Source organism: Tamandua tetradactyla, chromosome 4, assembly GCF_023851605.1.
Source record: "Tamandua tetradactyla isolate mTamTet1 chromosome 4, mTamTet1.pri, whole genome shotgun sequence".
Classification (NCBI taxonomy): Eukaryota; Metazoa; Chordata; class Mammalia; order Pilosa; family Myrmecophagidae; genus Tamandua; species Tamandua tetradactyla.
This window is the reverse complement of record NC_135330.1, coordinates 199,672,639-199,685,955: the sequence shown is the minus strand read 5'-3', so window position 1 is coordinate 199,685,955 and position 13,317 is coordinate 199,672,639. Positions and strand designations below refer to the sequence as shown.

Sequence of the window (13,317 nt, the reverse complement as noted above, 5' to 3'; positions counted from 1 at the left end):
AGAGCACAAGACTTTGTGGGTTTGTCCAGGTTAGTGTGATGCCCTGATAGATCCCTGAGTAATCTGGACAATAAATAGAGCAGTATTTGAAAAGTCTCCGTGGGGGACTGGGGAGAAAGGAGGAAATATTTAACTTTCCCATTTGGAGAATTCCTGATTTTATTGCAAGCAGAGAAAACAACCAAATCAATAGGCCGACCCTAGATCTTGGGCTATGAAACTTATTCCTACAAAGGATAAGCTAAGTCTAAAACTTAAAATTAGGCCTAAGAAACACCCCAGAGAACAATTTTGTTGCTCAGATGTGGCCTCTCTAAGCCAGCTCAGCGGGTGAACTCACTACCTTCCCCCTCTGTGGACGTGACTCCCAGGGGTGTAAATCTCCCTGCAACGTGGGACAGAAATCCTGACATGACAGGAATGAGAGAGCCTTCTTCACCAAAAGGGGAGGGAGAAATGAGACAAAACTAAGTTTCAGAGGTTGAGAGATTCCAGAGTCAAGAGGTTATCCTGGAGGTTATTCTTATGCGTTATATAGAAATCCCTTGTTAGTTCATGGTATATTGGAGTGGCTGGAGCTGAGCTGTACACTGCTGAGCTGTGTGTCCAGTAGCCTTGATTCTTGAAAATGACTGTATAAAGACATAACTTTTACAATGTGACTGTGGGATCAGAAAAACTTTGTGTCTGATGTGCCTTTTATCCAGGGTATGGACAGATGAGTAAAAAAATATGGATAAAAAATAAACAAATAAAAGCGGGGAAAAAGGTTAAAATAAACTGGGTAGATGGAAAAGCTAGTGGTTGATGAGAGGGAGGGGTAAGGGCTATGGTATGTATGAGTTTCTTCTTTTTCCTTTTTATTTCATTTCCTGGAGTGATGCAAATGTTCTAAAGAATGATCATGGTGATGAAAACACAATTATGTGACATTGTGAGCCACTGATTGTATACCATATACAAACTGTAGATGTGTGAAGATTTATCCACAAACCTATTTAAGAAAAAAACTGAATTATTAACAAAACCCTAATTTTGATAGTTACCTTTTGTTAACTCCTTAATAAAGATAACAACTTGTTTACATTTCTGCCAAAACACTTCAGTCTTCTTTTCCACTGACTTAGAAGTCTACCAGATGTCAGATAAGCAGCAGTTTTATAACGCATATTTTTAAAACTATACAAAAATCGAAATGTTTTATCTATTTCCCACCCTCCTGAGTACAGTAACAGTGTGTTCTCAGCTACGCAGCACAACATACATTTTACATGTCTTCTACGCTGATGATCTGCTATGCAATATAGTCAGTCTACAAGCTAGACACAAAATTTTTAGCTTTCTCATTTTGGTTTCACAATGACTACAAACGTAAATTTTTTTTTTTTAAGTTAGTAAGAGGAGAGAGGGAAGATGGCAGTGCTGGGGGCTGTGGTCTTCCTTAGTCCTCGTGCAGCTAGTGAACATCCAGGAGTGTCTGGGGGACAGCTGCAGCCGGACATACATCGTACAGCATTCTGGGATGGAGGAAGGACCAAGATCACAGCCCAGAACTGCAAGAAAGCTCCCAAACTTCAGAGGTTGGTGCCCATCCCCCAGCACAGCAGTAGTTGCTGACACTTCCCAAGGGAAAAAAAGCAGCAGCTTTTTATAACAAATTTGGACTGCTGAATACAAGTTTCGAGCACAGATAAACCCAGACAAAACAGGAAAGTTACCCAGGAGAGAGGGGAACGGGGTGAGGAAAGGAGACGAGGCGGGGGGGCAGAGGTTTTTGGTCTGCTATGCTCAGAATACTATACTCAGGATACTTGATGTCGGAAGAAAAGCAGCACAAAGAGCTGGATACCAAACGGCTCTGAAAAAAGATTTTATTTTTATTTTTTAATATTTTCCTCTCTCCTCACTTTAAACATTCTAAGCAGCTCATTAAGGAAAGCCTCAGGGATTTTCTATTGCCATGGCTGCCCCAGGCAAGGGTAGAGTTAAGATATGTCTGAAAGAAAGTAACAAGTCAAGTGAAGAAGATAATTCTCTACATGGCCTATCTTCCCAAAGAAAAGTGGGGGCAGGGCCCAGCTCAAGTGGTGGCCCACCCCCAGAGAACTCAGACCCCATGGGGCTGGAAAAAGAAGTGGCTTAAGCCCTCCAGCTACCTCCGTTTCTGTCTCAGTCACATCCCCGGCAGGTACCAGGGATCTGCTGAGAATTAAAGGCACCATACATACCACTTGACACCAGTGGGGAGCTGGAGGCTAACAAGCCATATCGTCAGAGCAAGAGCCAGAAAAACAAGAGCTGAAAATCTCTCAAGAGAAACTATGCTAGAGGTCTAGAGTCAGTTAAACTGGATAGCCGAGAACAGAGAACAAAGCCATCCAACCAGAAAACCACAGGTACAAGAGAGAAAACAACCGCCAGAATAAACTAATCGTGCAAATCAGATACCTAGACACCAGCAAAAAATCATGAGTCATACTTAGAAAAACGAAGCTATGGCTCAGTCAAATAAATACAGTGAAAAATACCAACACTGTATTTATTTCATTAGTTATTTCAACTCCTGTATCTCGTTTAAATGTTAAACACATGTTTAAATGAGATACAGGAGTTGAAATGAGTAATCAAAGATGTTCAAACAAGCATACTGAATCAATTCAAAACCAATCAATGAGTTGAGGGAAGATATGGCAAAAGAGTCAAAGGATAGAGAAGACATTGGGTAATGGCAATGAAGAACTTGAAAGCTTGAAAGAACAAATGGCAGAACTTAAAGGAATGAAAGGCACAAAGGAAGAAATGAAAGCACAACGGAGACTGAACAACAGTATATCTGAAGAGGCTGGAGAAAGGACTGGTGACCTAGAGGATAGGAAATCTGAACTTCTACACACAAAAGAATGGAAGGAAAAAGAATGGAAAACTTGAGCAGAGTCCTAGGGAACTGAATAACAGCATGAAGCATATAAATACACGTGATGTGGGTATCTCAGAAGGAGAACAGAAGGCAAAAGGGACAGAAAGAATAATGGAGGAAATGATCAATGAAAATTTCCCATTTATTATCAAAGACATAAAATTACAGATCAAAGAAGCACCGCATACCACAAACAGAACAGATCCCAACAGACCTGCTCCAAAACACTTACTAATCAAACCATCAAATGTCAAAGCAAAGAATTCTGAAAGGACCAAGAGAAGAGCTATCCATCACACACAAGGGAAGCTTTGTACTACTATGTGCAAATTTCTCAGCTGAAACTATAGAGGCAAGAAGGCAGAGGCATGATATACATATATTTTGCAGAAAATGAATGATTCAGATAAAACCCTAAAAGACGTTTTTCCTAAGAAACTAAGCATGCCAGAAAACAATCTTTCAAGTATAAGAAAGTAACATCTTTCAAGTACAAGAAGAAAAAATATGGTAAACCTAGCAGCAGAAATAGGTTTCAAAAATGAGTCTGAAATACAAATATTTTCAGACAAACAAAACTCAGGTCTTCACTCTAAAAATGTTGACGGACGTTTTTAAAGGAGAAGGAAACTGATACCTGATGGAAATTTAAACATACACAAATAAATGGCAAGTTCTGAAAAATATGAATCGATATAAAACACATTTTGTAGTTTGTCAATGTAAAAGACTGTCTCTTGAAACAAAACCAAGAACACTGTTCTGTGGCTCTTACAACATGCAGAAGTAAAATGTATGACCACAATAGCATGGCAGGTGGGACCGGGAACAGGGAAGAAGAACTATATAAAGTTCTTATACATACATATGTATATTTGGAGGAGGGATACATTATTATTTGAAGAACTACGAGTTATTAATATATAACTTCACTTAGTTAAATGTGAACATGAATACTGTAAACCCTACAGTAGCCACTAAATGAAAAATTAATGAATCAAAAGAAGGGAAGAAAACAGGAAGCATGGAAAAATAAATAGATGGAAGAAATAAAAATTAAGTATCAAGATGACAGACTGAAACCTCAAAGTATCAATAATTATATTAAATATAAATGTTGCAAATATGTCAATTAAAAAGGGAAGATGGATTAGATAAATATAAGCAATACTCAACAATATACAGTCCACAAGAAATTCACATTAACACCAGTAGAGTCCAGAGACAGACCCACATAAATATAGCCAATTTATTACCAAGAATGACACCCTGATAATTCAATTAGAAAGGACTGACTCTTCAAAAAACAGTTTTGGAACAATGTTCATAAGCAAAAAGAAAACTCAAAACTCAACCCCAAACATTACTCAGAGCATATTAAAATACATACACACACACACACACACACACACACACAGGCTCATAAAAGGAAAAAGAGCTGAAAGAATAAAACATCTAGAAGAAATTATAAAAAGATAAAAAATTGTGACCTTGGATTAGGCTGATTTTCTAATAAAAAAAAGCATGTAATTTCTAAACTGAAAAATTAACCCATGCAGTCTATTAAAATCTTTTGTACTCCAAGAAATGCTGTTAACAAAAATAAAAAGGTAAGTCACAGATTGGGTGAAATTATTTGAAAAGTACATATCTGTAAAACAATCTTATGTCCTAAATATATAAAGAGCTCAAATAAGAAAAACAACTCAACTTTTTTAAATGAACAGAAGTCTTGAACACAAAAACCACAAGAGAAGATGCAATAATGACAAATAAAAACAAACATGGGAAAAAATGTTCAACATCATTAGATATTAGGGAAATGCAAACGAAAACCAAAATGAGATGCCATTACATAACCATGGAATGCCTCAAATCGAGAATGACAACGGATGCTGTTAGGGACGCATCAACGCCTGGGGCTCCCAGACGATCGTAGTTCCTAATAAAATTAAGCAGACACTTATCAGAAGACCCATAATCTCACTCCTGGATATTAACCCAAGAGAAAAAAGCATATGTCTTTGGAAAGAACTGTGTAGTAACAGGTTCACGGTGGTTTCATCCAGAGTAACCCAAAACCGGAAATGCAAACATTCAGCAGCTAGTGAATACACAAGCACCTTTTGGTGCATTCCTAAAATGCAGCACCACTCCGAACCAAAAGCCTGAGAACCGATGCCATGAGCTGCAACCACACAGTCATCACAGTAACAGAAGGAGCCTGACACGGAAGCCCAGATGCTGCAGGACCATTTCCACTGTACGACATTCCAGAAAAGCCGGAACTATGCAAGCATGGAAGGACCCAGAGGCTGCTGCGGCCAGGGCCAGGGAGGGAGTTGCAGGCAGTGGGCAAAGGGAATGCCTGGAGGGTGGACACACTCTGAGCGGTGGCGGTGCAGGGCTGCGCAGCTGTGCGCATCTGGTCACAATGCATCACGGTGGACTTGCAAAAACGGTGAACTTTTACTGCATGTAAATTATACCTTAATGAAGAGAACTTAAATCACATAAATAAAAATAAACACATGTATTTAAAACTTACCGCAGCACTACAACCAGGGAAATTGAAAAAAGTATCAGGACCATGTCTCTGTGGCATCTGATTAAGAACCGATAATAATTTTACTGCATGTCTTGGCTGAGGAAACAATAAAATAAAGAAGTTTCATTATACAAATTTAGCAGTAACACCAGGTACACTATGTTACCAATAGACTATTTTCTAACTAAAGCTAAATCAATTTTAAATCATTTACCAAACTCTTTAAGAAGAACATTCAATTTCCATGAACAATTCCAGCTCATGGTTCTCGAGAGACAGTGTGAGCACACATCAGGCAGACGCACCAAGCCGATGGCCCCCGCCCCCACCCCCTAACCCCCACCCCCCCCCACCCCCAGCTTACCCAGATGCCGCCTTCTCCTCGGAGCATGCTGAACAAGAGCTTCAACTCCTTGACAGTGATGCTGTAGCTGGCAAGAACCCCCAACATATCAACTAGAAGATCTTTAAAGGAAAACAGAGGCATCTGAACTCTAGTCACAAGACCACATCTCTCAAGGCAACATGCTTTTTGAAAGAGCAAAAGCTGTCATATGTACGCATATATATACTGAAATAATGTGAAGTCCTTGGGAATTCCAAAAAGAGGATAACAATTTCATTTGAACAGTCTGATTGCCCCCATCAGAGTTACTATTCCAATAAACATTTCTTAGCAAATTTATAAAATGTATGAAATAAATTTGATATATTCCCAAAATGTGTAGACTTCTGCTTAAGTTCTTCTACTTCTGTGTAGACTTTGGGCCCTCAGGCTACACGCCCACCCCGCACACCTCTAGGAGTTCACGTGTGTCCATAGCAGCCACCCCCTCAGGAGCCTGAGGGGAGCCTCCATCGCGCTGCCCTTTACTGGGCGGACAGACGTGCAGGCCATTTGCGCCTGGCTCCGCCCACGCCTCTCATCAGAGGGCAGGAGCACAGTCCACGACTTATGCCCGCCCAGCACAGGTGTGCACGGGCATGAGACGGCAGGTATGGATGGATCAGCGAGAACAGCTGCTCGCCGGGTTCTCTGGGACCCCCCTTCTGCAGCCAACTTCTCAATCAGTCTTTGCAAGAAATTAAATAGCTAAAGAACTATACTTCATTTCCTCAACTTCTGAAGCACTTCTGTAGAATTCAAGATGTTACACAAGTTATTACAAAACAAGGAACTATATATTCTTATTAATGTATCAACAATTAATTTAAAATGTTACTTAAGGAAGTTGAAATCAAATTAGTTATTGATATATAAAGCATATTATCCAATCAGATTATTAAAAATTGAAACACTGTCAAACATTTATTATTATGTGGTACAAAACAGAAATTTAATATGATTATTTTCATCAATAAATAATTAACTAATTCTTACTTAAAGCCATAATTAATAAATAATCTCTGTGATAAAACTGTGATAGGACATTTCTGAGGGAGCATTTAGTGAAATAAAATGTTGCATCATTACAGTAACAAATTTTCATTTACTATATATTAGTCAGAAGGTCCGTTTCTAAGAAAGAATCCTAGATAAAAATCAAGCACCTTCAAAACCTAAGTTAATATGAAGCATTTTTAAGCAAACAGTTTTAATGGTAAACCTTTATTTTTACAGCCTGAATCACCTGTTTCTGCTTTCTCTGTTTCATTTTCTGAAAAACTTTTTGAGGATATTAACAAGATTTTTAAAGGAGAAAAAAATACTTATAATATCAAATAGCTAATTTATCAGTTTACGACAGATGTTTAACCACCTTCTATAGATACTTTTACATTATCAAATTAAGAGTACCTCATGGAACTTAACACACTGCAACACATCCAGAGATGAGAAATTAGTAGCGTTTTGGTGGCTATTGGGGCCTTTGGTTCTTCATGTTATCTAAATTTTTATTAAATAGCATGAAAGCTAGGTAGAAATATTTTTCTGAGACTCATTCTCTTTTCTCCTATCCTTCCTTCACCAGATTCTTTGGGGAGGAAATGCTTAAAATAAAGAAGAGAAAATTTTGCATTATCAATATTATTATTAAGAAGAAGAAGGAATAAGAAAATAAAGGAGCTTTATATACCAGAACATGTCAAAACATGAAGTTCTATGTTCTTATCAAACTAGCAGTTTATATCCCAAGGTTCATGAATAATGTACCAGTAAACTACTATGCATGCAATTCTGGCTAACACTCTAAACCATTCTCTAGGAAGTAGTAAAGTAGTAAGGGCTAAAACTCAGATGTGAAAATTCAAAAATTGCACAGTATCTACATAACCTGTGCACATATACTTTTATACAGATAAACACCTATTAACTCCCTAGTATGTACATAAATGGTATCATATCTACATTAAAAAGACTTTGAAAAAATAGAAATTTAAGTCTCATTTTTCAGTGTTTCCCATCAGCGTCCAATACAGAAAATACGAAATGCCTATTTTAAATAGAGATATATATCCCTTTGAAAGTAATTAGAACTGGTCTCAGTATACTCTATGAAAACACAATTTTAAAAATACTGTTCAAATTAAAATAAAGCCACATTCCTCAATCAAGTCTTCATTAAATTCTTCCTTATGTAGTGTTTCTGTTTGACAAATGTTAAAATTATTTAAGGCACTTAATAAAGGGCATTTTGGTATGCGAACTACTTTCAAGGATCAGACAAGTTTAGGATATTGCAAGGAGTCACACTGTCAGTTACAGAATTGGGAAAACCCTCTCATGTCACAAGATACTCCTGCTGAAGACTCACAGCTTCAGAAAACTGACATGGCATACTGTACACTTATTTTCTGGGAATAGCTGCTGCTCTGGGACCAGGCTTCAAAATACTTCTCCTGGAGTGCATCCCACCACAGAGGAGAATGGACTGATGGGAAGGTAAAGGGTAAGGGTAAACAGGACAGATTCCAGGATTCCCGCTTGAACAAATCCAAAATAAGCACAAAAATTAGCATTTTTACCCTGAGATTTCATACGAACTTTACATTCTAGTCCATAGTGTGTGTGTGTCTGTGTGTATGTATAAACATAGCTTTTTATCCTAATGCAAAAGTATATCTTAAAATATTAAAGTGAAATGGATACCTACTTCCAAAAGAGACACCACATTTATTCTAAGGCTTTTGGCCCCTCCTCTCCAAATGCACATCAGCCAGATTTAAGAGCACAGGAGATGCAAGAATCTGGTAATGTGCTCAATATACCGAACTATATGTAATATTATGGTGGCATTTTAATTATGTGAAGGTTTAATTAAATGCAAAGACACTGTTCATTCTTCTGATAGATTTCATAGCGCTCATTATACAGTCCCAAGATATTCTCAAGTCTAAAAAGCAAACTTGGCAATTATTTTTGTTTACTACAGAAGTCATCATATCATCTTCAGATTTCCCTTGAATATAACAGGAAAATTTTACCTTACATTTCTGTTGATGTATTTTAACTCAACATAGCTTCAACAAATCTGTGTCTCCTATTGAACAGAAGGAAGTGTAAGAACCTCTATGAACATTTAGATTATCCTGTCCTGTCAGGGGACCCATACCTGCTATCATGTCGTCCACAGCACTCATCTTCAGCAGCACTTGCTCAATCAGCCCAACCTCCGTGCTAGTCTGCAGATTGCGAACACTTTTACGTAGGATGGCTGTGAACATGCTCCAGATTTCCGCTTGACACGTGACATCACAATGCTCCAAAAGCTCTGTCATGCATGTTATACTCTCAGCATCCTGGATAATAAAGTTCATTTCCAAGTCAAATTCTCCACCAACGAGCTGAAAATAAACAGAAAAACAATAACTGAGGGAATGCAGGACTTTATTTTACCACAATAAAATAATACCAGGGTGCACAGGTGGCTCAGTAGTAGAGTGCTCACCTTCCACAGAGAGCCGGGTTCGATTTCCAGATCATGCACAATCAACCCCCGCAGAAAAAATTAAAAAAAACTGTTTACTGGGCAGGCAACTGTGACTCGGTGGCAGAGTTCTCGCCTGCCATGGAGACCCGGGTTCAATCCCAGAGACTGCCCATGCAAAATAATAATAATAATACCAAAAATGCAAGCTGCAAGTAAGTATAGCTATTTGAAAAACTTCAAGTCTTCTTAGGTCTGAAACTAATTTTCAACAAAGGTTTGAGAGGTACAGACAAGCGAAAGGTACTACAAAAAACTGGAACTTCTAACACAATTCTAATTTTCTTTAAATGGAAAAGGAGATTTCAAAAAATTGCTGAGTAGGATTTAGGACAAATTACTAAAAGGATTTAACCTTGAAAGGGGATAATCACAAGAAGATACAGAGTTGACTAAGAACAACTTTTGAGATGTGAAATTCATTTTCTTTTCTGTTATTACCAAACTGACAGGTAGAAGAGCTGTAATATATAGGCTATAGTAACCAACTGTTACAAAAGTACCATACAAATGCTAAGTGAACATAACAGAGTATACAGGGTTTGGGGTTTCTCTTTCTGGATCAATGAGAACGTTCTGGAATTGACTGTGCTGAACTGACTGTGGTGATACGTGCACAACTCTGTGATTATTCAGAAAGAGGCACTGATGGCACACCTTGGGTGGAATGCATGGTACTGAATAAAGCTTTTTTTTTCTTAAAGGGATTGGAAAACGACAGCTGGTGAGGGTGCTGGTGGGGCAAGTTGGAGGCCCAGGGAGGTGTGGGGTTTAGTTCATCCTCCAGAGCTGCTAGTGAACAGACAGGAACAGTACAGAACGACTGCTGGGGCCACCTCAGTGACCAGACACATCTGTCTGGAAGGGGTGAGACAGCTGAGACCCCACAGAGAACTGCAAGTTGCCCCAGCCGCGGAGGCCAGCACCCCTTCCCCATGGGCGCAGCAGGCTGGTTCCCCCAGGGGAAAGGAAACAGACTTTACTAAGCAGGGGTTTAGCTCAGCCAAGCTCCATTTCCGGAATTAATTAACAAATTCTGACTACTGAAAACAAGGCCCTTACTCAGATAAACCTGGAATAAGCGCTAAAAGAGCTAGAAGTTTTTGTCCCAGCAGAGAGGGTGCAGGAACGATGTGAAAGGGGAAAAATAAAAAAAGCAGATGCTTTTTGAGTCGGACAGCACAAAATACTGAAAAAGGTCTGGACCACCTAAAAGGAAGAGATACAAAGAGCCACATACCAACCATCAAAAATCAAATGAATGAGTTGAGGTGGGACATAAAGAAGACACTGGGGCGAACAAAAAGAAACATTTGAAAGTTGAAAAAAAATTACACAATGTATGGGAATGAAAGGTACAATAGAAATGAAAAAAAAGGAGACCTACAATGATGGATTTTAAGAGGTAGAAAAAAGGACTACTGAACTAGAGGAAAGGACATCTGAAATCCAACACGCAACAGAAATAGAGGAAAAAGAATGGAAAAATCTGCGCAGGGTCAGAGCGAACTGAATGACACGAAGCACACAAATATATCTGTGGTGGGTGTTCCAGAAGGAGAAGAGAAGGGGAAAGGAGAAGAAAGACTAAAGGAAGAAATAATCACGGAAAATTTCCCATCTCTTAAGGAAGACATAAAATTACAGGTCCAATAAGTACCATGTATCCCAAACAGAATAAATCCAAATAGAACTACTCTAAGACACTTACTTATCAGATTGTCAAATTCAAAGAGAAAGAGAGAATTCTGAAAATACCAAGAGAAAAAGCAATTCATCACATACTAAGGAAGCTCAATAAGACTAACTGTGGATTTCTGAGCAGAAACCATGCAGGGGAGAAGGCAGCAGTATGACTTATTTAAAATACTGAAAGAGAAAAACTGTGAACCAAGAACTGTACCCAGCAAAACTGTCCTTCAAAAACAAGGGGGGGGTGACTTCCGGAGAAGATGGTGGCTTAGTAAGACGCGCGGGTCTTAGTTCCTTTTCCAGAACAGCTACTAAAGAAATAGAAACGGTACAGAACAGATCGGGGAGCCACGACAGAGACCAAAAAGACAGCGTACCCCATTCTGGAACGGCTGAACAGGCAGGGAAAATTCTCAGCAGTGAGATCACCAAGGGGCGCACGCTTCCCTGGGCCGGGGCGGCTGGCGGCCAGAGTCCCTCCCTCCCTCCTTCCTGGGCTGGCTGGGAGAATTGGACAGGCGGACTCCTCTAGCCACAGCGGCTGGCGCCCTCCCCCCACGCATGGCCCACTGGACCGGCTGGGAGAATTGGATCGGAGGTACCCCAAGCCACGGAAACCGGCGACCGGGGTCCCTTCCACACACGTGGCTTCCCGGTCCGGCTGGGAACGTTGGATAGGCACTGACCCAAGCTGCGGCGGCCGGCACCCTCCCCGCCACGCTTGGCGTCCCGGGCCGACTGGAAGATTTGGACCGGGATTCCCGCAAGCCGCGGAGGCCGGCAATCCTCCCCACGCGCAGATTCCCGGGCCGGCTGGGAGATTCGGATCGGCACTTCCCAAAGCCACGGCGGCCGGGACACCTCCACCCACGGGCGGATCCCCGGGTCGGCTGGGAGATTCGGATTGACTTCCCCAAGCCGCTTCGGCTGGTGACACTCCCCCACAGCGAGAGTTTTCCAAAGGTAAAGGACCCACAGCACCTTTTACTGGTGGGACCCGCAGACAAACGTGTGCCACGAGCGCCACCTACTGGGCAGGATAAGAAAAACAGAACCCAGAGATTTCACAGAAAAATCTTTCAACCTGTTGGGTCCAACACCCAGGGAAATCTGACTAAATGCCCAGACGCCAGCAGAAGATAACAGATCACGCTCAGAAAATTGAAAATATGGCCCAGTCAAAGGAACAAACCAATAGTTCAAATGAGATACAGGAGCTGAGACAACTAATACTGAATATATGAACAGAAATGGAAAACCTCTTCAAAAACGAAATCGATAAATTGAGGGAGGACATGAAGAAGACATGGGCTGAACATAAAGAAGAAATAGAAAATCTGAAAAAACAAATCAAAGAACTTATAGGAGTGAAGGACAAAGCAGAAAAGATGGAAAAAACAATGGATACCTACAGTGATAGATTCAAAGAGACAGAAGATAGAATTAGTGCACTGGAGGATGGAATATCTGAATTCCAAAAAGAAACAGAAACTATAGGGAAAAGAATAGAAAAATTTGAGCAGGGGATCAGGGAACTGAATGACAATATGAAGCGCACAAATATACGTGTTGTGGGGGTCCCAGAAGGAGAAGAGAAGGGAAAAGGAGGAGAAAAACTAATGGAAGAAATTATCACTGAAAATTTCCCAAATCTTATGAAAGACCTAAAATTACAGATCCAAGAGGTGCAGCGCACCCCAAAGAGAATAGATTCAAATAGGTGTTCTCCAAGACACTTAGTAGTTAGAATGTCAGAGGTCAAAGGGAAAGATAGAATCTTGAAAAGCAACAAGAGAAAAACAATTCATCACACACAAGGGAAAGCCAATAAGACTATGTGTAGATTTCTCAGCAGAAACCATGGAAGCTAGAAGACAGTGGAACGATATATTTAAATTACTAAAAGAGAAAAACTGCCAACCAAGACTTCTATATCCAGCAAAATTGTCCTTCAAAAATGAGGGAGAAATGAAAACATTCTCAGACAAAAAGTCACTGAGAGAATTTGTGACCAAGAGACCAGCTCTGCAAGAAATACTAAAGGGAGTACTAGAGTCAGATAAAAAAGACAGGAGAGAGAGGTATGGAGAAGAGTGTAGAAAGAAGGAAAATCAGATATGATGTATATAATACAAAAGGCAAAATGGTAAAGGAAAATATTATCCAAACAGTAATAACTCTAAATGTTAATGGACTGAATTCCCCAATCAAAAGACATAGATTGGCAGAAT

General features: G+C 39.9%; 1 protein-coding gene across 7 annotated transcripts in view; it reads right to left on the bottom strand.

Annotated features, from left to right (window-relative positions):
- Nucleotides 1-13,317, bottom strand: part of NBEA (neurobeachin) — a 752,331-nt gene that overhangs the window by 666,652 nt on the left and 72,362 nt on the right. For 6 of the 7 annotated variants that reach the window (XM_077159019.1, XM_077159015.1, XM_077159017.1 and 3 more), the window contains exons 2-4: nucleotides 9,020-9,251; nucleotides 5,830-5,930; nucleotides 5,466-5,561 (exon numbers count right to left, since the gene is read on the bottom strand). In XM_077159019.1, coding sequence (XP_077015134.1) covers nucleotides 5,466-5,561; nucleotides 5,830-5,930; nucleotides 9,020-9,251 — 429 coding nt within the window. Of the gene's footprint in view, nucleotides 1-5,465; nucleotides 5,562-5,829; nucleotides 5,931-7,263; nucleotides 7,458-9,019; nucleotides 9,252-13,317 lie in introns of those variants that run through there. The other variant, XM_077159021.1, reaches the window with a different exon arrangement.